General features: G+C 43.5%; 1 protein-coding gene across 6 annotated transcripts in view; it reads right to left on the bottom strand.

The window, feature by feature from the left end:
• Window positions 1-27,335, bottom strand: part of SPECC1L (sperm antigen with calponin homology and coiled-coil domains 1 like) — a 121,257-nt gene that overhangs the window by 92,710 nt on the left and 1,212 nt on the right. For 2 of the 6 annotated variants that reach the window (XM_082354151.1, XM_082354146.1), the window contains exon 2: window positions 882-1,071. In XM_082354151.1, coding sequence (XP_082210277.1) covers window positions 882-1,034 — 153 coding nt within the window. In that variant the 5' untranslated portion in view covers window positions 1,035-1,071. Of the gene's footprint in view, window positions 1-881; window positions 1,072-1,979; window positions 2,163-24,621; window positions 24,734-27,335 lie in introns of those variants that run through there. The other 4 variants (XM_082354148.1, XM_082354147.1, XM_082354149.1 and 1 more) reach the window with 4 other exon arrangements.

Consider the following 27,335-nt stretch of genomic DNA (forward strand, 5'->3'; position numbering starts at 1 on the left):
GGCCCAGAGTCATCTCAACACAGACACTGAGAACACCCATGGGAAGCCTGCTACTGTCAGGAATCAATCCTGAGCTGCAGGAAGTTTCCAGAGCTAACCAGGAAAAACCCTACTGCCAGTCCCTTACAAAGCCCTTGCTGTGAGCCAGGCCCTGCGCCATCCTCTTTCCTACACCCTCACTTCCATCCTGACCGCAGCCCTAGGATGTACATGCCCAGCCTGGGCCTGTCTGCTCCCGAAGCCCGGGATCTAACGTACCACTACCTTTTACTAACAAGAACTAAACTAGCCTCTAAAGAAAGGAGTGTAACAAGAAAACTAGTTATGCTCTGACTAAATTAATATCACCCAATTTTGCCTGGGATTAATACTGGATCAGTTGTCAAAAAACAAGTAACAGTTTATGGTAACAGTGTAGGGGGGTGGGTGGGAATAAAAACTCCTGTTCAGGGGTTTCAGGAATGTCATACTGGCCGTCCTTTAAGACCTCACGCACACGCTCTTTTCATTAAGCCTTCTCGGGCAGAAACAATATTTTCCTACTTGAAACTGTTTACGCTACTCTGCTGCTCTCCCAGGGCATCTGACTTTTTTTTCACTTGTATTTTAGTTGTTCGTGCAAGTGACTTGCCTCCATCCTTTCCTCCACAAGCTCCTTGAAGGCAGGCTCTCCCACACCGGCACAGCGATTTGCTCACAAGTAAGCCTGCTACTTGGTTTCGTTCGTAAAGACCAACGAAACACCAATTAAGTCCACCACACCATGAACTCTCTTTGAAGAGGGTGAATCCTAAATAACGTTTATGTGATAAATCAAACATCATATGAAGACTCACTCCTCCTACAATTCGTCACATATTTAAACAAAACCACGTAAATACCTTTGACAACGAAGCTGCTGTTCCAGGCTTTACGAGTTTGCCTCCTGCAGATGCTGAAGAGCTGTTTTCGGGTTTCGTTTTGTCTGCTGTTTGCACTTTGCTTATCCCAGACACCTTAGGCACTGAGCCAACACTCCTGCTTGTTTTCTTCATTCTGGGCTGCCTCTTCGTGATGCATTTACAAGCAAATCTGTGGAGAGAAATGGCATTATACCGAGAACAAAACTGTAAGAAAGCTCTTTAAACATTTGTCTTTGAAGGATCTTACCATGAACTAAATAAAAATGTTTGAAAGTTGGATGTCGCTACAGAAAATAAAGGATGAAAAATTCTTAGACTTATTCATCAGAATGCACCCTGTTTTCAAGGCTTCCTTCTTGAACACTACTAACTTGAAATTATTTTGTGCATTCTAGTTCTCTCAGTAAAAAGAATATCCTACATCTCTTAACGCAACTGGCTAACACACAGTACATTTAGTGAAGCAATAATCATCCTGGCACTTGAGAATGAGCCACTTTGCAGGTCTCTAAGGTGATCACACTTTCCAAATTATCCAGCACAGTCCTAATTTCAAATATTTGTTGTGATATTTCCACATAAACCAGCAAAACAGCCCAGAAACTCCAACATTCAGGATCTAAATATATTTCCCAGTATATCTCTTTTATCAAGAGGAAGCATCAAAATGTCTTATAAGAACATAAGCCTCAATATTTGGTTCAGAAAGTAAGGGCACTCTTTTACACCCTTAAAACCACGACAGCAAACCTTTTGCCTAAGTGGAACAGTCTCGATTTCAAGCTTAGAGGACCTGGAATAACACTGGCCACACACAGAACTACGGCCAGAAAAACCCTTCAACATACCTCTATTAGCTGAGCTAGAAAAGCAGTCTCTACAGTAGTATCATGTTTGGAAAGACACATTGGCCTGGTCTGGGTAAAGTAAATAATACGACTAAAGAAAATGAAAGCCTACTGTGAACGTAAGGAAGTTTATGTACGATGACGCTGAGAAACTACACTGAGCACAAAAAAGAAGTTGGTCTATTTTAGGAAGATTTCTACACACTAATAAAAATAAAGAGAAACTTACAGAATAGCCTTTTGGAAAAGAAAAGGCTCATTCCAATAGCTTCAATGAACACTTCACCTAGACTGTGCTTGAACGCTCCAGATTTATCTTGCCTGACGTAACACAAACTGTACCAACTGGTTTGGTGGCAGAACAGTGAGACAGGGCAAAGGGGGCTCCGCTCCACCCTCACCGTGATAAGACCTCGGAGCAAAAAGAACACTGTTATTGACACCAAGCAAAACACAGCGAGACCTCAGTCTCCTCTCCAGACTTCTCCCAACTTCCTGGTTCTTCCTTCCAGAAAATGCTGTACTTGGTGACAATCAAATCACCCGTCTGCTTGCCCTGAAGCCTTCTGCTTTCTACTTCCCTTCCCATTGGAGCACTCAGCCCAGAGTTGGCACTCCCTCTAGTTTAGCTCCACCAAGCTGCTCCTTATAGGTTCCCAGAGGACACTGAAAATGACCAAGACAGACAGGAGCGGCTTCCCACAACACGTGCACCACAGTTATGCTGATCCCTGCCAACCGGCAACTTTGTGCTTTTCTACCTGTAAAATTAAGGAATTAGATTGGACCCATCACTAAGTTGATTTTGTAGAAAAATCAAGTTCCTAAGAATCTTTCCTTCAACGTCTCACTTTCCCTTTGTATTTATCTTTTTTCTAAGTCTCATATCTTGTAAATGGCTCCCCAAAGTTTCTTTCTTCTCTGCTCCAAATTCCACGCCTGCACTCCTTCCTACACCACTCAGACCCTCTCCCATTCTCTGCCTACTCCTCCAGCTGCTGTCAAATTAACTTTTTCTAGACCAGCACAATCCAACAGAACTTACTGCAACTATGAAAATGTTTTATATCCATCTGTGCTATCCGAAATACAGTAGCCACTAGCCACTTGTGGCTACTGAACACTTGAAATGTGGCTAGTGTGACTGAGGAACTCAAATTTAAATTTTATTTAATTTTAGTTTTTTTAAATTTAAAGTTACATGGTAGACACCATACTGGACAATGTAATAGACTGTCCCTTTCCTGCTGCTGTCTCTGTCCCAGAGTTAAAACCTAATGAACTACGACTTCCCTCCCACTAGGGTGGCTATAATAAAAAAGATAGATGGTAACAAATGTTAGAGAGGACGTGGAGTAATTGGAACCCTCAAGCACTGCTGGCACAAATGCAAAATGGTGCAGCCACTTTGGAAGATAGTCTGGCAGTTCCTCAAGTGGTTAAACACAGAGTTACTAGGACTTCCCCGGTGGCACAGTGGTTAAGAATCCGCCTGCTGGGCTTCCCTGGTGGCTCAGTGGTTAAGAATCCGTCTGCCAATGCAGGGGAAACTCAAGCCCTGGTCCAGGAAGATCCCACATGCCATGGAGCAACTAAGCCCATGAGCCACAACTACTGAGCCTACGCTCTAGAGCCCGCGAGCCACAACTACTGAGCCTGCGGACCACAACTACCAAAGCCCACACGCCTAGAGCCCATGCTCTGCAACAAGAGAAGCCACTGCAATGAGGAGCCCACGCAACGCAACGAAGAGTAGCCCCCACTCACCACAACTAGAGAAAGCCTGCGTGCAGCAACGAAGACCCAATGCAGCCAAAAATAAATAAATAAATAAATTTATAAAAAATAATAAAATAAAATAAATACGAATTTTGACACGTAACTGTTCAAGCCAGACTATACTAGGAATAAAACAGTCAGAAATGCACAGCTCTAAGTTGAATCACTGTGAATCTGACAGTTACAAACAGTGTTGACTTGGGCACGAGGTCCTGGCAACTCAGATACATGCCATCTCCATGCACGCTCTCCAGAATGTGATTTTCTAAAAGGGGGAACCACGCTTGGTGTGACGGCTCATCTTATGTCAACCTGACTGAGCCGCAGGGCGCCCACACATTTTGTCAAACAGTATTCTGGGTGTGAGGGTGTTTCTGATTGAGATTAATGATTGAATTCATACGCTGGGTGAAGCAGGTGTTCTCCCTAATGTGGGCGGGCCTCATCCAACTAATCGAAGACCTGAATAGAACAAAAAGGCTGGAGTCCGAGGGGACTCTTCCTGACTGACTTCTTGAGTTGGGATGTCAGTCTTTTCCTGGCTTTGGACTCCAACTCTCAGACTGGAACTTAGGCTAGTGGCTCTCCGGGGGCCCCAGTCTACCAACTGCAGATCTTGGGACTCCTCAGCCCCCATATGCATGTGAGCCAACTCCTTATAATAAGGTTGGTTCCGTCCTATTGGTTCCATCTCTCTGGAGAACCCTAATATACTTCATAGCTGAGAACAAAACAATTTCTCCTCAGTGTCTACAGTAACTGCAACCCTGGAAAATTCCATATATACCAAAAAGTATGTTAAAAAAATGCTTTCTTTGTGTAAGATGGAATAAGATTCTAGGCTCAGTCATAAACAGGTTTTTTTTTATCCACATAAATTATTCAGAAAGATATTCCAAAGTTTTGCAGATCTCAGGATAAGTTTCCATTCTGCAGAACTGTCACTTCATTGAGTCTAGAATTCCCGGGCCCCTACTTATTAAATATCAACAGTCTCTACCAACCATTGAGGCAGTCAAAAAAGCTTCCACAATTTTCTAAAATGACCCCTATTAAGGACAAGGATCCTCCAAAACAGGTGGTAATTCACCAGACCTTGGCCCCCCTCACCAGGTTAAGGAGCAGGAATTGTTGGTCCAGACCCTCCCTGGAGCCCCAGGCCTGGGAGAGATGCAGAGTGGAGGGAGAGGACAACACAGCATGCAGCACTTCCAGGGTCTAAAAGCTTCGAAAGGAGTGCGATGGAAGTTACCACTACACCTCCCCGGCCTGCACGAGGGTGTCACATAGGCACCCACCACCACCTCTAGTCCAGTGAAATCAAGGTGTGGGGGGGAATAAAAAGTAGCTCTCCTCACAAAAACAGGATGGATGCTGTCTCTCTACATACGCTAAGAATAATCTCAAATAACAATAATCCAAGGAGTGTGTCACATGTATTTCTCAAATAATATTTCTTAAGATATTAAATATTTCTGAAAACAAAAACATTGAAATATATGCACTGCTCCCCAAATAGGGAAAGACGCTGAAGGCTGCGAGCCCCTCCCACGGACAGGCATCATGCCCCAGCTGCGCCACACCCAGCACAGGTCCCTGAATCTCCACAGGTGGGCGCTGATGATGTAACTCTCCCTGGGTCAACCATTCTTTAGTGACAGTAGTCTCAATCCAAACCCCACACCCTGCCCGCCAATCCATAGGGCCTCCAATGCAACCATACACAAGCACTTCCTCAGAAACCGGCAATTTTTATCTCAATGAAGATTTCACAAGAGATGAACAAAATGTAACAACACTAAAATTATACTGCTCAATCTGCCCCTTCTAGACTTACCTACTTGTCCTATCGGTCAGTGCTGGTACTCCTGACCAATATTTTTCATTTTGAAGGTGCTAATTACCATGTTATTTAATATAAAATCTACCTTTTGGATAGATTTTAGAAAACTTATTACCAGGTCTAAATCAGTATGTATTATGTTACAGCTCTAAAAGTAAAAACCTTAGCTATAATCATATTCATTTATAGAGAGCTGCTACTTTTTTATTTAAAATAATTGTTAGGCAAGGGCAGAGACACAACTGCTCTCATTTACACAAATAAGCTTGCATTCAGTGAGAAGGCTGCAATCTGGGTGGCTGGACCTCTTACCAGGATGTCCCAGTACAGGATTTACAGCTCTAGGAGCCCTGCCTAAAGCTAATTACACAGCCGCAGCCACACAGGAAGCTTGAGTTTCCTTTACATGTATAAGGAGATCACATAAGGAAAACAAAGGGCCATCTCTTACCTTCCACATATGGCAGGTAAAATACTATCTAAAAATCAAACCACAGACTCTTAAAAATGGAAAATATCTTGGAGGTCCCTTATAGGAAACCCCACATGCAGCACCACTGACAAAAAATGGAGCATACTGACTACTAAGGTAGGAAGCAAGTCATTACTTGCTTAACAGTTACTGAACACTTATTTTGTGCCAAGACGAGCCAAACGCCAATTCTCTGGGAAGCTAGTGAAACAAGGATAAATAGATGGACATCCTAAGCTGATTAAGACAAAAATACCTACTTTCCAGGGGCTCACAGTCTAGGGGAAGAATGAGGTGCATAAGTGAACAGGTCTCCATCCTTGATGAATCTATTGCAAACATGAGGGACATACATGTACAAGGTATGGTGGGAGCAGGGGGACATCGTCCCTGGTTCTGCCCTTGCAGAACAGGAAGGGAGGTACAGGTCAGAGGTGTAAGAAAGCACGGGGCCCCTGAAGACCTGGGCCTGCTCAAACAGAGAAACGTCACAGTGACGACCAGCGGGGAAGGGCTTCGGTCTGACACACAGCACTGAGGGCTGAAGGCAGTGCCGCCCTGATTGGATGTGTCCTTCCTAAAGAGAAACCTGGTGCTGCAGAGGATGGACTGAAGGACACCATATGGGGGCTCGGGGAGAGGGGCCAGAAGGGCATCTCCTTCCCTGTAACTCCTTTCCTCTGACCTGAATCTGAGCGCCACACTCAAAACAAAAGTACCCTCAGCCCACAGCTCTCCCAGGATCTGAGGACCAGCACAGTGCTTTGATAAGTCTGCCCTTCCCCCACGTCGGTCTGAGAGTCTCCAGCCCCTATTCCAGACTTCACACACCTGTGCCATTGGCACAGACAGGAGGAGGACCTGGTCTGCAAGCAGAGTCCAGCCGACTATTACTTTCTCCATCTAGACACTGAACTTCTCAACTTCATCTAAGAAAAAACCCTGTTTGGCCAGGAGCTACCAGAGGCTCCTCCTGAGTTCATGGTTACCTAATACTACAAAGCCTCTTTCACACAAACTGCTGCTAAGCTGCTTTTCTCTTTTTTTCCGATAACATTTTATTATGAAAATTTCAAACACACAGAAATGTTGAAGAAACTGAACAGTAAATACTCCACTTTTCTCCGTTTCATAGCTGTGTAATTTATATTCTGAAAAAGTTTACACCTATCTGTTAAAATTATCATTTGGTCAAATTCAGCTTAAGGTCAAGCCTTTGAGATATTTTTAAATTCTGACTTCAATTTAAAACCCATTAGTTCTTCTCTAAAAAGCACTGTCTTCAATCTTAAGTCACTTGTCCAACCAGGATCCTCACCTACAATAAAAGGCTGAATTCTAAGGAATCTTGAAGGTACCTCCTGACTCCAAAATCCTTCTAATACACCTCACGCAGCTGATGGTGATGTTACAGGTAGAGAACAGAGCGGTGAACAGGCTCTGTGATGTGTCACCAGACCCCCACCCAATCCCGGGCCTCAAAACATCAGCACAGCACTGAACTTCAAGTCAGGAGAGCTGGGTTCACACTCCAGCTTTGCCACACAAACTGTGACTGCAGGCAAATCACTTCATCACTTCGTATGTTTGCAAATGTTTCCTCTCCTATAAAGAGGAGTTGATAAAACCTAATTTATAGTTATTGTACAAAATAATATGTGTAGACCAACAAAGAGAACAAAAATCCCAACACACTCATTCCAGAAGTTTTTTCACCAGGGCTCAAAGGTCAGAAAAATGGTACAACAATCCAAGATCAGGGATGGCAATTTCTTTCAGTGATTCAGAAACTCCACCCTCCCCAACCATCCACCCATGAAAAGCACACCAATCAAGTTTCAGAAATAATGCCAAGAGGACCTTAAGAATTTATCTTAACTGTCATTATATTGCAACAAGAAGGCTCCTCCCTGAGCGGAGGAGAAGACAGATTGTCCTGGAAACCACAAAGGAGCTCTGAGGCCATCCCTCACCAAGAAGCACCTTCAGCCCTGGCACAGTGCCGGACAGGAGCTCTTGGTGTTAACTACAGGTGTGGTCCCTAATCCTCCCACCTGTAGACACACAAGGATCCTGATTGGTCACCACTTCTTCCTTTGAACTCCTCTATGCACCTCCTATTCACCTCCAAGTAGAATCATTTGTCCCCTCTGTTACACTAAATGTATTGCTATTTAAAACTATTTAAATAGAATTGTGGGGACTTCCTGGCGGTCCAGCAGTTAAGACTCTGGGCTTCCACTGCAGGGGGCACGGGTTGATCCCTGGTCATCAGGGAACTAAGATCCCACATACTGGGTGGAGCAGCCAGAAAAAAAAAAAAGGAATTGTTATTTAATTGATAACTTTTAAATCCACTGTGCTTATTTACAGTATCTGGAGACTGCCCCACCCACCATGCCTGTTCAAATCTGTATCCCTCGGCAAGTTACTTAACCTCTCTGAAATCTCAGTTTCCTCATATGTAAAATGGGCTGGAAATAATACTCCCTTCCTTATAAGGATTTTGGGAGGATTAAATGAAATAATGAACCTAAAGTGTTTAGCAGGGTGGCCCACAGTAATGATGGCATAAATGTGAGCTATCGTAATCTATAACAACACACTGCATGCCCCAAGTATGACTAATGCTTTATTTAAATAAAAGCAGCAACTCAAAAGACACTGTCAGAGAAACCCTCCATAAGGAATGACTAAAGATTATTTTTACTCACTACTTCATTAAATTATACACTGTGGCACACAGATGTCAACAAACAACATTTGCTTCTGGTTCTTTCCCACTGAAAATTACATATCAGGAAACACTGAAAATATACGGTAGGGAGTTCCCTGGAACGCTAATCAGGAGACCTGGATTGTGGTCTCAGGCCTGGCATGCCTGCGTGACCCTGAGCAAGTCATGCTAACTCTGTGAGCCTTGTTTATAGGCGAGGAGGATGGATTAGGATCACTCAAAAATTCAAATATTCTATTTTACAATTTATACCTCAAGAACCAGGAATCAAAACTTTTTTAAAAAAGGAAATTGCTTATTAGCTATGATGTTTTTATGTTTTTGTTATATATTGATAATATCCCACTAAAATTCAAAAAAAGGTTTCAACCAAAGCAACCTAAATACATTTATCTCTTATTTCACAAACTCCATATTCAAAATGTAGGGATCATATTAAAATTTTAAATTAAGAAGAGACTAAAACACTGAGAAGGAATCACACTGTCAAGGGAAAACTGAAATTTAGCAAACTAAATTGGAGTGTGGGGCTTCCCTGGTGGCGCAGTGGTTAAGAATCCACCTGCCAATTCCAGGGACACAGGTTTGAGCCCTGGTCCGGGAAGATCCCACATGCCTCAGAGCAACTAAGCCCATGCGCCACAACTACTGAACTGCGTGCCACAACTACTGAAGCCTGTGCGCCTAGAGCCCGTGCTCCACAACAAGAGAAGCCACCACAATGAGAAGGCTGCGCACCTCAACGAAGAGTAGCCCCCGCTCGCTGCAACTAGAGAAAGCCTGTGCACAGCAACAAAGACCCAGCACAGCCAAAAATAAATAAATAAAATAAAATAAATTTAAATAAATAAATAAGAGTCTGTAAGTAAAAGTTGCTACTAAATGGATCAAAACCAATAACCAAAACCAACTGACAAAATCGTGAGTTCTACAAAACCAAACAAAACGTTGAAAAGAAATTCAATGAGAAATGTTTTAATTAAATAAATCATAATGCAATAGACTTCTTATACTGAATTCCTCAACATACACATTTTTTTTAAACTTTCTTATTGTGAATTGCAACACACAACCAGATAGTGCATTTAAAGGTGTACATTTTAAAGACAGACTTGGAGTGGACTCCACTGAAAAAGGCAAGGCTTACTCAGACAAAAGCCTGAGCTTTGCCAGGTCAAAACACCGCACATGTGCAAGTGGGCGTGTATTCAAGGTGCAAGAGACAGAGACATGAAGGAGAGAGGCCAGGGAGATGCCTTCGGGCATGTGATTCTGTGCTTAGCCTGAATCTAAATACAAAAGTCCATTACTGCTCAAAATACTTCCATGCTTACTGACTAAGGAGCTGACTGGCAATTTTTAAAAGCTTATTTTTTATGTCCATTTTTAATTGAAGTATAGTTGCTGTACAACATTATTTAAGTTACAGACGTACAATAGTGATTCACAAGTTTTAAAAGTTATACTCCATTTATAGTTATAAAATGTTGGCTATACTTCCCATATTGTACAATATATCCTTGCAGCTTATTTTATACCTAACAGTTTGTACCTCTTACCCCACTACCCCCATACTGCCCCTCCCCCATCCCTCTCCCCACTGCTAATCAGTGCTTTGTTCTCTATTATCTGTCTTTTAAATGTTTATTTTTTATTATAACATGATGTTTTCTCATTTTTAAGATGGATTTTACTTCATGCCTAAAATTAGGGTGTGATTATCAACTAATGCGCACATTTAATATGGTGGTTCTACCTGCTCCCAGAAGCCAATGATGCAAACTCTGGCACTGAGGAAAGGCGGCCTTCAGAGGGACCTCTCCTCCACTTCCACCTCCAGCCCCAAGTGTGCACTCCCCTCCAAACACCCTTGCGGCCACAGAAGAAGGAAAAGGAAAAAGCAGTTCCTCTCCAACTACCACCCCTTCCCGTCACAGCTACCTCCTCTCTGCCTGGCGACGCTGGGTGAAGGGAGCCTGGGGGCAAATCTACAGGAGAAAGTGCCCAAGTGGACACTGAAGTCGACCAGAAGGAGGAGATGGCAAGCAGGGCCAACACAGCTCCAAGTGGAAGGACGGGGCAAAGTCAGACCTCACTGGAAAGGGACAAAAAATTGAGTAGGAGATGAAGGAAGAACGTTTCAAAAATTTGGCTTTGTGAAGGGCACACAGTCAGAGGGTAATGAGGAGGGTGAGACACTTTGCTGATGTTGCTATTGTGTAAATGCCAGAGCAAGCTGCCTGGGGGAGGGCGGTGCTGCCCAGCACTAGCACATTTGATTCGAAACCACCCTACGTGCCTCGAAAGGAGGAAGAAACTGAGGCTACAGGAGTAAGGAGTTTGCCCAAAGTCTGAACTCTTTTCACTAAACCACAACTACTGATAGACAGGATACTAGAAAAAAAGAGTTAATTATCAGCAACAAAAATCCAAAAGCGCAATTCTATTTCCCTTTGTTTTGGCCACAGAAAAACCCACTCATACTAATTTATGATTTCTCTCTATTACTCTGCAAGATTTAACACAAGGAAATATTTAGAAACAACTAGAAGCTCCCTGCATTTTTCAGACTTAGAACCATAAGTCTTCTCCTTCTTACTGCTTTGAAAAAAATAACAACAACAACAAAAAAACCCTAATCTTATATACTAGGACCTCTTTAGATCCATTTCTGGAGATCTTTTTAATACAAGTCGCTAAAGGGCCGTTAAACTACTGCTGATACTTAACATTCCAGACAAGTGACAAGGCTGGAAAAGGACAGCCTAAAAGAATTTCTGGCTATAGTACACAAATGGTTTTTCCAGATTTAGTCCAAAACAAATTGGTTCCCAAAGTTCAAACTCCCAGAATGCAAGAAATTTTGAGTCTCCTCTCCCTCTTCAGCCATATTTACAAAAAGAAAATGTTTATTCATGACCCCTCCAAACCATGGCTTTATGCTCAGATTTCTGGCAGGCAGTTACAAAATTGCACAATACTGTATTCATTAAATTAACTGTCGGCCATATTTTTAATTAAAAATATCAATTCAATATATTTGTACATTTATAACAAACTGTGATCTGAAATACAAAATGAAACATTTTCTTTTATTTTACTAATCATTCAAATGTAACAATGTAATAAACCCTTTAATAATAAGCTAAAAATTTTAGATTTGAGAAATGTTTTGCCAATGGCACAAAGAAAGTCTTTCCAAACTAAACAAGTTAAAATAAATTAGAATTTGAATTCAGTGTAATAAAAATTGAAATCTTTTTTCAATAAGCACTTCACTGATTAGATAACATGAAAATCAATAAAAAATACTAAGGAGTACTTTTTTCTTATATCTACTGAGTATAAGGTAAGTGGTCTCAACAGTGGGTAATTTTGCCCTCTAGGGGACATTTGGCACCGTCAGTAGACATTTTTGGTTGTCACAACTGGGTGAGAGGCCAGGGATGCTGCTAAACATCCTACAATGCACAGGATACTCCTCGCAACAAAGAACTATAGGGCCCCAAAAATCAATAGTGTCAAGGCTGAAAAACTCTGGCGTGAAAAGATTGGTTTAAACTGAGGAGGGAAGGGAGATGTTCGTCTTTCTGCAGCAGACTATAAATACAGTCTCATCTGCACAGACATTGTGTTGAGCTGAGAAAGCCAACTCAAAAGAATTGACTGAAAGAGCAGGGAACGTGTATGACATGGGGCCTATTACACCCTTGATTTCCATCCACATTTTCTGGGAAAGGACAGACAGCTCAAAGAAGGCTCTCTCTGATCTCCCAGAATGAAATGTAAGGAGAGTCACAGGGACTCACTGCTGACCTGCACCTCCTTCTGTGGTGTCCTAGCTAGCTGCCTGGCGGACCGACAATCCCAAATGGATGGTGAAAATCCACTGTTCTCCAGTCCATCTGAAACCTCACTGGCAAGAGGGAAAGCAGGGAACTAAACCCTGAGGGCCCCCTGCATGCCAAGCACTGTGCTGGGGATTCCACACACACAGCATTTCATTCAACCCTCCTTCACCTCGAGAGGTGAGGATGACCTCAGAGCAACCGTGAAAAGGATCACCTGAGCCTCCCACAGCTCAGACGCAAGGGTAGGGGTCTGAACAGGTCTGACTCCAGATGCCCCACGACGGCACCACAGCAGGGTAGCTCCCTAGGCTGTCTTCCTCAATCTCAGGTGCGGCCTGCACAGTGAGACACTGAGCTACGGTAGAGACTCGTCCCGGCCCCCCAATGCAGGTCCTGGCTGACAGCATCCCCTCGTCTCCGTGCCCACCACCCCTGCCAGCCCTGCTCCAGCTCCTTCTGTGTCAGGGAAGAATCAAAGCCTGGCGACCCGAATCCCGCTCCCCCCCGCCCCCACCTCTCCAGGTGCCTGCCTACCTGCCTCAGGCCAAACGCCTGGCTCCCACCCTCTCCCTATCCCTTGTCTGATGCAGCCACGCTCTTTCCAACACCTACACTTCCACTCGGCCTTCCCGCCCCAAGAGCCCCTTACGGTCTTCTCCCACGTCACGCCAAGACTCTGTCTCCAGGCACTGCGACCACAGCACCCACCTCACTGTATTTCATCCCAGCAACATTTGAGACATACTTAGACTAAAAAATATTCGCTCTTTACCCTAAATTCAAATGTAGGTGGGCGTCCTGTATCTTACCTGGCAACCCTAGGCCCTGCACACAGACCGGCCAACAGGGAGCAAAGGGCAGCGCCAGCGCTGGGAGAGGAGGGAGCAGAACACGGGGACGAGACACAAGGTGAACTGGGACGAGAACGATGGGCAGAAGCTACACAGAGAACAGCAAGAACACTAAGCCCGAACCGCAGAGCTCAACAGTCAATCCTCCACAAAACGGCCCGATCCAGAACTCCAAAGCCACTCTCCAGGGCTCCCTCCAGCAGCCGGGGTCTAGAGCAGCACGTTTCTTTCATGAAACCAGACCCCTGTGCCGGGCCCTTTGCCCGCTTCGCGCAGCTCCCTCCCACAGGCGCGTTATTCCCCCAAGTCCAGTGTCCACTGGTTGAAAACCCCTCCTCCTTCAAAGCTATCTTGGAGGACAAGCAGCTCAAGTCCCTCGAAGCCCAGCTCAGAGGACCTGGGTCACACGAAGCCCCGCCCCCAGACTGTCCCTCCAGCACCATCAACACGCCCTCAGGGCAGCCACGTGGAGGCTTCTCGGCCTCACCAGGACCGCAAGGTGCATAGGGGAGGTGAGGCAGGGCCAGTGCCAAAGGCATCATTTAAGAACTACACAGAGAAGGGAACCAAACACCCGACAGGCAGACAAAATCGGAGCTAGGATGCGAAGAGCCCAAGCCACTGCTGAAAGGACAAGCGTGCCAGAAGGAAATCCTGGAAGCACTCTCGAGACACCTGTTACCCAGTTCATAGCCTGTCACACCACATCCTGCAACTGGGGGTAGAACTTCTACTCACTTATCAGTGGCAGGATGAGGATGTAAGAGGAAAAAAGAGGAAAACCATGGCAAGCACTTCCTTCTGAGTTCCAGATGTCATGGTGCACCCATATCTGTGAAAATGCCGAGACTCACCATATAACTCAATTACACTGACTTTGCTGTTGCCAATTTAGGATCATGCTGTTTGTCTTTACTGCGTGAGTAATGTATTACAAAGTCCAAGCACCGAACTTAATTAGGTGTCAGAACTTCAATACAATGCAACCAACAGGGTATCAAGAAAATAGAATGTGTAAAATAAATGTTTCTTCCTAATGCTTCATTCTAATTTTTAACAAGTAGAATTTCAGAGCAATGTTACCTGATTTAGCAAACTCTGAGCTTCAGTAACAGGTTACTAGTAACATATTAAGAGTAATAGAGACTTCCCTGGTGGTTCATTGGAAGGTGGTCCAGTGGTCCACCTTCCAATGCAGGGGATGCAGGTTGGATCCCTGGTCTGGGAACTATGATCCCACATGCCACCGGGCAACTAAGCCCGTGGGCCACAACTAGAGAACTTGCGCACCACAGCTAGAGAGCCCACGTGATGCAAACTACAGAGCCCATGTGCTCTGGAACCTGCGCACCACAGCTAGAGAAGAGAAAACTCACACACCACAACTAGAGAGAAGCCCATGCGCAGCAACAAAAAGATCCCACATGCGTCAATGAAGATCCCACGTGCCGCAACTAAGACCCAACGCAGCCAAAATAAATAAATAAATAAATTTAAAATCTTAAAAAAAAAAATAATAGACTCTCATACATACAGCACAGCAGCTCACCCCAAACTCAGCAGATGGGGGTCTTCAGATTCTAATCCTTCAAAACTATTTCTTAGGTTTAAAACATTACCCCCAAAATTACCAAATCCTGTCTCTGAGAACATTGCCTACCTAATCTGATTTACTGCAAATGAGTAATTTAACTATTTCAGCTTTAAAAACAACCATCCTGGGCTTCCATGGTGGCTCAGCGGTTAAGAATCCACCTGCCAATGCAGGGGACATGGGTTTGAGCCCTGGCCCGGGAAGATCCCACATGCCGTGGAGCAACTAAGCCCGTGCGCCACAACTACCGAGCCTGTGCTCTAGAGCCCATGAGCCACAACTACTGAGCCCGCGTGTCACAACTATTGAAGCCCACGCGCCCCGAGAGCCCGTGCTCTGCAACAAGAGAAGCCACTGCAATGAGAAGCCCGCGCACCGCAACGAAGAGTAGCCCCCACTCGCCGCAACTGGAGAAAGCCCATGCGGAACAACGAAGACCCAACGCAGCCATTAATTAATTAATTAATTAATTGAAAAAGAAAAAAAGACACAATGCAGGCAAAAATAAATTGAAAACAAACAAACAAACAACCATCCCTTCTAAGGACTGCAAAACACAAACAGATTTTTGTAAGAGAGAGAAGAGCAGCATTGTTCTGGGCCATAACACTAAACACAGAGCACGGTGCCAGAAGGCAGATCTCCAACTAGCAGCCTGGGACACTGCGGCTGTGCACTCAGGAATTCACAGTCTAGTGGAAAGAACCCAGATTATTCCGGTAGAACCTGGGTTCAAGTGCCAGCTCCACCACTTACTAGTTATGTGGCTCTGGGCATGTTACTCACGTCCAAACTTCAGTCCTTGCACCTCTAGGTGGAGGCTAAGAGCTCCTACACAGGACTGCTACAGGACCCACACCAAACAGCACACTGCTATCCTCCCTACACCACAGAGGTGAGTTCCCTGTACCCTAACTTCTTACTTCTTCTTTCCAACTCCTCACACCATCAGCAGAAAAGAAGAGCTCTCTCCCTCCCAGGACAATCCCCAGGGCTGCTCTGCTCTGCTCCATCTTCCAGACAACTAAAAACTCCACGGTCCACTCCAGGTGTGTGCCACCCGCTCTGGGGCCTAACCACTGCTGCTGTCACCCCCTGGGGTCTAACTCAGCACGGCCTTCCTTTGCCTTCCTCGTTCAGTGGGTCACTAACTTGCACTTGCCCTTCCTCTGTCCCTGGTGTCCAGCCCTCTCCTCACTCGCTCCCTCGCCCAGTGTGAGTCTCCCCACCGGCCTTTCATCACACCTCCTGGCTGACACACATCTCTCTCTGAGCCTTTCTGCATGCTTTCAATCCCTTCTATCCTTCCATCTTTCTTCTTTTTGAATTGTTTTTTAAGATGGGGTTTTTGTAAAAGAGTCTTTATTAATTAAATTAGAAAATAACAGAAAAAACTCTGGGCCTGGCTTCCCAGGCCCTCTAATCAGTCCTCTCTGCTTCCTGTTTCCCTATGACGGAGGACAGACAGCAAACTACAGTCCATGGGCCAAATCCGGCTCATCACTTGTTTTTGTACAGTCCACAAACTAAGAATATTTCTTGCATTTTTAAATGGTTGGGGAGAAAAAAAATCAAGAGTATTTTGTGACATCAAAAACTATACAAAATTCCAGTTCTTAGATACACTAAGAAAATTTTATTGAAACACAGGTATACTCATTCATTCATGTATTTCTATGGCTACTTCTGTGCTGATTAGTTGCAACAGAGACTATATGGCCTGCAAAGTCAAAAACATTTACTACCTGGATCTGGAAAAAGCCTGTCAGTCTCTCAGTCTCTACTGAGACTATAATGATATGCCTTCCCCTCCTCTCGGTTGACTTTGACTTTCTTCTTCTTTTCTTTTTTTTTTTTTTTGGCCGCGCCATAGAGTCTTAACCACTGGAGTGCCAGGGAAGTCCCTTTGTTTTTTTGGGGGTTGACTTTCATATAGAACTACAGGTGACTAAATTCCCCACCTCAGGAATGTTTTCCCCTTTTCCAAATCCTAACCATTACCAGCAGCTTATGTGGAAGCAGGTAAGCAAAACATTCCTTGTTACTATACAGATTGAGGCCTTGGTGATGCTGTCCCCGTGTGTACAAGGGACGGCTGATGACCCCTTATTCACTTCCAATCTTTCACAGCGGGCTGGCAGGCTAGCAGCTAGGAAAGAGAGCATGCAATATAGGGTACTGAAAGAAATGCTCAAGGAAGCCATGGGAATAATGTGTCTGTCCTGTACCACAATGTCATCATTTACGTGTTACCAGTATAGGTGAAAGTCAAAAAGATACCAACACAAAACAGCAGAATTTCAAAAAGAAATCAGGAAGAAAAAGCTGATGAGGGGCAGAAGGGGATGAGGAGAAAACTGACAACTTAGAGACTCTCACAAACTGTGGTTAGTGGAAAACTGTGGAGACCCTAGCATTAAAGGGGCAGGCAGCCCTCCCCCGGAGGCCAAAGCAGCCTAAGAAGGAAGGTCCCTATGAAGCTGGAACCTCAGCTCATCGGGTGTCCTCACCCCCTCAAGCTGCCACGCTACATAAGGTGGCCTAACCCCAGGGATCACTACCTCCTTGCACACCATCTGGGAACAAATAAGAAATAAGAAACCTGGAATGCATTCTCTGTGACTAGTCTCAGATAGGAAACCCTGACCTTTTGAAGGCAAGATGCTTTCGCCTCAAATTTTTTTCAACTTTACCGAGATATAATTGATAAATAAAACTGTAACACATTTAAAATGTACATCATGGCGACTGATGTACATATACATTGTAAAAGGATTCCCACCACCTAGTTAATTAATACGTCACCTCACATATTTATCTTTTGTTCGTGTGTGTGAGCAGCAGATTTTGGAAGGGTGCAGGTGCTGTCAAAGGTTAGAATCTGATCCTATTGTCCACAAGTTCCCGGGAAGAGGAAAACTCTGAAAGACAGACTCTGGAAGACTTGCTTCTGTAGCAGAAGAGGGAATTTGGGCTTAAAGTGTCCCCACAGCACAGCAGGGCTCTTCCAAGGGCAACAATACAGTCCTGAGCTGAAATAAATCATCTGATTTACACTGTCTGGATCCAGGAAGACAGGAGTCCCAGGTAGACTGTCCTCCTCAGAGGAGCTGGTAGGGTACTGTGTGCAGTTCTAGAACCACACTGTGAGGAGAAAATCTAATAACCAGCCTGTCTTCAGTCCAGAGAGCTCTGAAAACTCAAGTAAGTGAGACTTTCAACTCGGTAAGTGAAAATAGTCGTTTTCAAACTTCAAAAGGTCCAGAAGGCAGGAATAGGACTAGAGAGTGAAAGTTATCAAGCGACAGATTCCAAGGCAACTAATAATCAGCGATGTCCCTACACCAACCGAGCGGCCTTAAAACTGGTTGGGTCCTCCCCTCGCCGAAGGCACTCAAGCAGGGCCGGGAGGACTGCTCGTCATCAGACACCAGCTGAATGTTCGGCTCCTGCACTAACTTCGGTTAGCTAGATACTTGAACAGTCACAACGCTTCAGCTCTCAGGGCTCCAGGTAACAGTGGTGCAACGTCAACTGTTATTTAAAGAGCATCACATTGAACTTACACGGGGGAATTTGCTGGGCTCACTTTCTCACTTGCCTGTTTCCTGAGGGAATCTCTTTCTCAGGGCAGCCACCAGCCACCCCCATCACCTGAAATGTCCCAAGCTTGCTTCTGATGCAGCATGGCACATATATCTAAGCTCCAGTATCCTGACAATTAAAAAAAAAAAAAAAAAGTATGTAGACAAGAGACAAAGAAACCAGTAACTGCTATGAAAAAATTAATCAGCTGTTTGAGAGGTAACAGGTCATTCTTCCTCTTGACCTCACTATGCTCTGAAGCTTCACCTGCAAAGATGTTCAGAGACTGAGAACCCTTCGCAGAAGTCACTCTCTGGCGTCAATACAGACCCTGCTGCTGCTGACCACCCTCTCCCCACCTGCAGGACTCCCTGGCCGGACAAGGTGCAGCACCTATGCAATCACATGTGACGAGGAATGAAACAGCATAGGAACCTTGGGTAGTTATCCCTGAGGATAATGAACCTTGGGTGAGAAAGTAAACACTGCGTTAGCGTTTCAGCAGAGACTCTCATATTTGCATAATAAATGCCCCCCTTAGCCTACAGGATATACTCTTCAATTTTTATTTCCCGCTTAAAAAAAATCACTACAGAAATTAGTATTGGAAAAAATTATAAATTCCAAATTCATACTTCACTGTCACTTTATTTAAAATAATGTGTATACTGCATATGTGAGAAAAACGAACCAATCAAACAAAATCATCATTAACTACTATCAAGTGACCATCCCATATTTAAAACTTGCCTCTGAGTGGCTTAAGGGAGAAGAGGAATGAAATTAGGAAGAGAAGAGAGGGGGCCCAGCCAAGCGCTCAGGCAAGAAAGGGTGTAGGAGGAGGCAAAGAAGAGGACCTCAGTAAGACCAGGCAGGCATCAAGGTCAGTCCCCCAGCCATCGTCCTATGACACCCCCACAGCCTTTGTCACTAGTTGCAATTCTTGGGCAGTTTTTCATACGTGGAGCCAAATGTCAGTGCAACTATAACTACCATTTACTAGGGAACCTGCCAGAGCAGCACAAAATAAGTCCAGCCCTCTTTCCATGTGAAAGCTCTTCAAATATTTCAATTATAAGAGAAACAATGCCCTACATAGTCTTCTATTCTCCAGGCTAAATGGCACTGTCGTTCCTTCAACCATATGGCAAATGCATTCCAGTTGAAAGGCAGCATATTACAGCGAAAAGAACATAGGACTTTTAGTCAGAAAACTGGGCTCAAGTCCAAGCTTGGCCCCTGGTTAACTCTGTATTCTTAACCTCGTTTCCTCATTTATAAAATTAAGGAAAATAACTACCTTAAGCTGTATGGTGAGAGGACCATATTTAATGAAAGGTACACATGAAATGTATGCTTTTTCAGCCATGCTGCCATGGATGCTCATTAGATTCCACAGTACTAATAACCTAAACCTCATAAACCTTATGAATTAAATTAGTTTTATAAATAAAGTTTTGGAACCCAACCCAACTAAGCACATGTGTGGTGGGGGAGGACAGCGAGAAGCAAAGGCAGGAGAGGAGGTGACTAAGATCCCTGTACTGCTAGACAGTATGCTGGTTGGCATTTATATTCTACACTAGACCTTCAGAAATATTACTTTAATATAAACTTGCAGGTTGTGTTTTGTTCTGAATTTTTATAAACGAACATTAGTAACTGAATTGCCCAAAAAAGTTTTCTGCAAAATAATGTTTCATTCATTAGAGTGACATTCTGATTATTAATAGATGACTAGCATTCCATCATGATGGAGCTGGTCTGGATGAGCAAGACTTTGACCTGGATGGGTAACATGAAGGGTGAATAACCGTGTGTCTAAAATGTGCATTTCTAACTTCATTTCAAAGTCAAATATAAAAAAACAAAATCAGAACCGAAATTCTTATTTTAACTGCATTACCACTAGGGCCAACATAGAAGGGTTAGTGCAGGCCAAACTAGGCTGCATATCAATATAAATCTGCCCTTATTGGGAGGGAATTCCCTCCAGGCCTAACCACACTAGATGACCCAGATTATTTTCCCTAAGCATCACCATGAATAATTTAAAGTAGGCTTTACTGGAGGGACAATCTCAATAATTCATAGGGCAATATAACAAACACAGAAAAGTTCAGGAAGAAAACAAGAGTCTTGACTGGGCCCAGAAGTTTTGCCATGTCCCCCAAAAGTACTCTCAACTGCATCCATCAGAAACCTCCAGCACATATATCTCACCTGGTTTTGGGGGAACGATGTCTATTACTTGTCAACAGAATAAGAGGATTTGGATACAATTTATAAATGTGCAAACTTTGCTACCAAGGACTCATATGTGGATCTCCTAGAACTCCATATCCACATTAACCAATTGGGTCTTTTTTTTTTTTCCTTTTTTTTATTTTATGAAAATGTTTCTACTTTCTCCTGCAAGATTATTAATACTAATACTGACTTAAAGTAACTTGTAACAACATTTAGGGCAATCTAGCCTTTGGTACTTCATATACACTACTCAGAAAGCCCCCACAGACTCAAACTGCAATGGTAAAACCCTAGGCTATGCTACTTGTTTATTTCCTGACTTTCCACCCCTGCCCCTATTAGACAGTAAACTCTAAGGGTGCAGGGCGTTTTGTCTGTTTTGTTCATGCTGTTGCCTCAGAGCCTAGAACAGTGCCTGGTCCATCATAGCCTTTTATTATCTGCTGAATTGAATGAATAAACAGTATATTTATACTATGGAATATTACTATGAAGCCATTAATCACAATGAGTCAGAATGATACCAGCTGATTTAATGGACTTTCCAGAAGTATTAAGTGAGGAAAACAAAAAGCAGAAGTGCCAAAAATATCCCATGTTTTAAAAAGTATGCCCTGAAAACCCATACATTGATCAGGAAGTGGAGAACTTAGAACCTGACACACTGCTGGAGGGACTGTAAGATGGAGCAGCTTTGAAAAACAGTTGGTGGTTCCTCAAAAAGTTTAACATTGCTACCATATGACCCAGTGATTCCACTTCTACGTATACACCTAAGAGAACAGAAAACATCTGTCCACACAAAAACTTGTACATGAATGTTCACAGCAGCATTATTCATAATATCCAAAAGTGGAATAAACTAGGGACTTCCCTGGTGGTCCAGTGGTTAAGACGCTGTACTTCCAATGCAGGGGTGCGGGTTCAGTCCCTGGTTGGGGAACTAAAATCCCACATGCTGTGTGGCCAAAAAATTAAAAAAAAAAAGAAAAGAAAAGTGGAATAAACTAAATGTCCATCAACTAATGAATAGATAACAAAATATGGACTATTATTTAGCCATAAAAGGAATGAAGTACTAATGAATGCTACAACACGGATAACCCTTAGAAACATTATGCTAAATGAAAAAAACCACACAAAAGGCCACATATTGTCTGATTCCATTTACATCCAGAACAGACAAGTCCAGAGAAAGTAGATTAGTGATTGCCAGGGGCTTGGGGGAGTGGAGAATGGGGAGTGACTGTTGCTGGGTACAAGGTTTCTTCCTGAGGTGATGAAAATGTTCTGGAATTAGAGAGTGGTGCTCAATGCACAACTCTGCGAATGTACTAAAAACCACTGAGGTGTGCAATTCAAAAAGCATGGCAACCTAAATGTCGATCAACACAGGAATGGATAAAGAAGATGTAGTACATATATACAATGGAATATTACTCAGCCATAAAAAAGAACAAAATCATTCCATCTGCAGCAACATGGATGGACCTAGAGACTGTCATACTGAGAGAAGTAAGTCAGACAGAGAAAGACAAATATTATATGATATTGCTTATATGTGGAATCTAAAAAAAGGGAACAAAATGAACTTATCTACAAAACAGAAATAGAGTTACAGATGTAGAAAACAAACTTATGGTTACTAGAGGGTCAGGGGGGAGAGATAAATTGGAAGATTGGGTTTGACATATACACACTACTATGTATAAAACATTGATAGATAACTAATAAGGACCTACTGTATAGCACAGGGAATTCTACTCAGTACTCTGTAATAGCCTATGTGGGAGGGGAATCTGAAAAGGAGTGGATATATGTGTATATATAGCTGATTCACTTTGCTGTACACCTGAAACTAACACAACATTGTAAATCAACTGTACTCTAGGGACTTCCCAGGTGGTCCAGTGGTTAAGAATCCATCTTCCAATGCAGGGGACACGGGTTCCATCCCTGGTTGGGGAACTAAGATCTCACAAGCCTCAGGGCAACTGAGCCTGCACGCCGCCAACTACTGAGCCCACGCGCCACAACTAGAGAGAAGCCCATGCACCACAACTAGAGAGAAGCCCGCACGCCGCAACTAAAGATCCCACATGCCACAACTAAGACTGGATGCAGCCAAAAATAAATTAAAAAAAAAACTATACTCCAATAAAAATTTAAATAAACAAATAAATAAATTTGACTCATTTAAGTTGGAAAACAACAAAAAGGATGAACTTTATGGTATATGAATTATACCTCAATAAAGCTGTTATTTTTAAAAACCATACATCTTTGCAAATGAATACATGAATGAATATATGCATACATGATTCTTGTATTCAAATGAATACATGAACGATGAAGAGTGGTATGAAAGGTTGACATTCCTGGTGGTGGAGTTCGGGGGAGGGGAGAGTGAGGTGGGGAGAGGAGACAAGTGTTGAGGCAAGAAGGAAGAGATAAACAAAAAAAGACTAAAAAATCCAAGGCTGGTGGCCTTGAGTGGCAGGGGCCGGGCAAAGTTGAGTAAGTACGCAATGAGGTAAGCTTGAGGAATAAAAATGAGGGGGACTTCCCTGGCAGTCCAGTGGTTAGGACTCAGTGCTTTCACTGCAGAGGGCCCAGGGTTCAATCCCTGGCCAGGGAACTAAGATCCTGCAAGCCTTGCGGCTCGGCCAAAAAAAAAAAAAAAAAAGAATAAAAATGAGGGAACTAGGGTTTAAAAATCCAGCAGGTAATTTGTAACAGGGCAGAGAAAGCACACTGGACTAAGTGTAATGATGTGACGGAGTTTGCAGAAATGCAGAAGCCAGAAAGGGAAAAGGGCAAGAACACGGGACAGAAGATTTAAGACTGACCCTAACCAGGGACTTCCCTGGCAGTCCAGTGGTTAGGACTCGGTGCTTTCACTGCTGGAGCCTGGGTTCAATCCCTGGTCAGGGAACTAAGGTCCAGCAAGCCACCAGGCCAGGGCTGGGGGGTTGGGGCGGGAGGCTGGGGGAGACTGACCCAAACCCACCAAGGTTTAAAATGTGCAAGGAGAAGACTCAATAGCTCCTGCTCAAGAACTCTTGGGCCTGGTGGGGTAGAACAAACTATGACCAGGAGACGCTTCCAGGGAAAGAAGGGAGCGGGACTCAGGACACTGGCGTCTCCTACATGGGAGGACAGGGGCATCTCTCGGAAGAAAGTGTCCAGTTGTGACTGTTCTGGAAAAAAGCAGCCCCAACAAACTGCTTCAGGACTTCCCAGGGGACGAGGTGCCCCTGGAAAATGGCTGAGTTGGGACTTTCCCCAAGAACATGAGAAGTGAGAGAGGAAGAAAGGGACAACTTTCATTTTTAACAAGTATTTCTTGACAAGTCCTAACACTGCCATCAGTTTCTTTGCCTCTTTCCCAAGCTTAATCAGGGTCTTTTTTTTTTTTCCTTTTGTACAAACTCAGTTCTTTTGAAAAGAAGTGTAATACGGGGCTTTTTTTTTTTCAAGAGACAAAGTATTTTTCCCCTTTAACATTTCTGTTTTCCCTGGGCTATATGCACAAGAGACGAACTTGAAATTTAATATCTTCATCTCTTAAAACTTTACCATCCAAAAACAACAACAACAAAAACCACCACCACCAAGATGGAAGGTATACAAGGGGAAAAAGGGAAACAACATGAAACAAATGCACATTCCTTCCAGAGCCCGGAACAAAGGTGATATAATAGACATCACAGACAGAGTCTCCTCCGTCAAGAAATTAGATTTTAATTAGACACTAAGACACAATTATATGGACTTTGCAAGTTGGTGTGCATGGCTGGGAGGTGTCTCAGGGGTGGCAAGGCCAAGTGGACCTGGAGTGAAAAGCTCCTCAGGGGCAGGGACTAAGTGACCCACTTCCTCAGGACCCATGCCTGACAAACTACTCACCCAGCAGATGCAACGACACGCACCCCGCTCTGCACTGCGGTGTCCCAGCTGGTGGAGAAGAGCAGACAAAACCAGGGAGCCAAATCCTAACTGGACAGGGTGCTGGACAAGCCTGCAGGAGACAGGATAAGGGATGCCTTTCAGGCCAGGTCCTATCTGAGCTGAGTTTTGAAGGATGAAGTGAGAGAAAAGCTTTTCAGCAGAGGAGACTGGAGAGAGCTCCAAGGACCAAGAGCTCAACAAAGCACGTAAAAGGAGGTGGGGGCAGGACGAGAATGGCAGCCTGAGCCCAGTGACACCAAGCTAAGGATTGGTAGATCTGATTGTAAAGATAGTGGGAGCCATTGAAGGATTTTAAATTGTGCAGAGAGCAGGGCAGTAACCGTGAACAGATTAACATTTTAGAAAGAAAGGCAGGGGCAAACCTCAGGATTTAACCAAAAAATAAAGACAAGAACTACAATGAAGATGTGCAAAAAGGTCAGGAAAAACATTTAACAGATCTGCATTCTCTTCCTCTGGACAAATGTCCTTTACAGAGTTTCCATGTTATCCTTTGAAAATGGAGAACTCAGGTGGGTGAGAGCAGTCAGTCCTCCCAATGTGAACATGAGTATTTGAAGAATTACAGATTGCATTATTAATTTTAATTTGAGACACTTTTAAAACGTATGCTTGACACACATTATATATTGTAGTTTTGTAAGTACAAAAGAAAATTTACAACAACTCTAAATCTAAATCTAGTAAGATTTTTTAAATCTTTAAAAATTTTTAAGATTTCACAGACACAATGGTCATCTGTTACATTCACTTTGGAACCGGACAGGGTGCTGGACAGCCACTTCTCCCCTCAGCGTATCTGAAATATAATCTGTAAGCCTAATTTCTTGATGGTCATGGTGTTTCACAGCAAAAGACTGGGGCCACAATACTAAAAGGTTTCGGAGCTGACAGAGAATCCCCACAGGGGTTCTTTACCTCAGCAGCCAGTCTATTCAATACTAACAATTCCAACCACCAGGAGGAATTTCCCTGCCTAGGCTTATACACACACAAAAATATCCTGACATTTTATATCTGGTAGGAAAGGATGATCAGAAGTATCTTTAATACCAAGCAAATTCAACAGAGCCTTCTTAGTTGCCTGTGGATTGGGACAAATGACCACAAAGTAACTCATATTTACTCTTAAAAAGTAATCTATATTTTAATCTTCTCAGCAGCAAAAGCCCCAGGAACTTTTTCACTAAACTCCCTTATAACAACAGCAAAACAATAGATTCTACGTTCTCTTTATTTCTAAAAATACCTTATTGTGATAAGAAAACCAACCTGTAGTTGCCATTTATTACAATCTCATTTACCACCATTTACTATCACCATCATGTCATAGAAGATGCTTTAATTTTAATATCAAGAAAATGACATTTTTTAGAAAGGGAAGTCCTAGTTGAATAAATTTAGTTTTATGAAAAACTCCTTATATTGTCCTCGTTTTTCTTAATACTCTGAAGCCCACTCAACAGTTCATTTCAGGGGTCTGACCAAGAGTCTCCGAGATTGGTTCTCACCAGCTTTACAACACCACCTGGTCTTTGACAAGGGACCACAATGTCATGGAACTGGTGAGAAGGCCCAGTTCTACCCCTGGCTGAAGAGGACTAAGTAGGCAAAGATCCATTAAACATTAAAATTGGCAACTCAAGCTCCTTTCCATCTCCACCCCCAAACCCCACACTTTACAGATGGGGAAATGAAGCCCAGAAAGGAAAACCGACTTGCCCAAAGCCATAAAGCCAAGAGAATTTAACTCACCTACTGACACCCTGACACTGTTCCTCTACTGAGGTGGAGAGTTTGCGTAATGACTATGTACAAGTTAGCCATGTGATTTAAATATGTATATGGTCATACAGCAAATCTTAATGTATTATGAAAACCCATCCTTAATAATAATTTTGAACCAAAGCAATACTATCATCTGAGTCATCTAAAATATAAGATGTACTTTATAAAGTCAGTTATAAAGAGAACCTCTGCTTCAGAGAAATCCCGTCTCAAGAGGACACACTGCAGATACACAACCCCAAAAGTTCAAGTTTAAAACAGAAATTTTGATACAAACCTCACCTTAACCAAAACTGCTATAATCACTTCCCACTCACTATGATGCTGAACTGCACACTTAGATATCTGGACTGCTGACAAGGTGCAGAGTGATAAAGCTTTTCTATGGCACAATATTCACTTTCTTTTCTTTTTAAAAAAAATTTATTTATTTTATTTATTTATTTTTGGCTGTGTTGGGTCTTCGTTGCTGCGCGTGGGCTTTCTCTAGTTGTGGTACGCAGGCTTCTCACTGCGGTGGCTTCTCTTGTTGCAGAGCACGGGATCTAGGTGCACCGGCTTCAGTAGTTGTGGCTCGAGGGCTCTAGAGCACAGGCTCAGTAGTTGTGGCACAAGGGCTTAGTTGCTCTGCGGCATGTGGGATCTTCCCGGACCAGAGCTCGAACCCATGTCCCCTGCATTGGCAGGCAGATTCTTAACCACTGCGCCACCAGGGAACCCCTCACTTTCTTACTGAAAATGAATGTCAAGAAAATCCCTACATACGTAGAGTATGCACAGGTAATTAAAAAGCATTCTCCAGCTATCTCAAGATGCTTGGAGTACACTCATTCAAAGGAGAAAAGGAGACATCTTTCAAGAGG

This window comes from Balaenoptera borealis (genome assembly GCF_965194805.1).
Source record: "Balaenoptera borealis genome assembly, chromosome: 14".
Taxonomy (NCBI): Eukaryota; Metazoa; Chordata; class Mammalia; order Artiodactyla; family Balaenopteridae; genus Balaenoptera; species Balaenoptera borealis.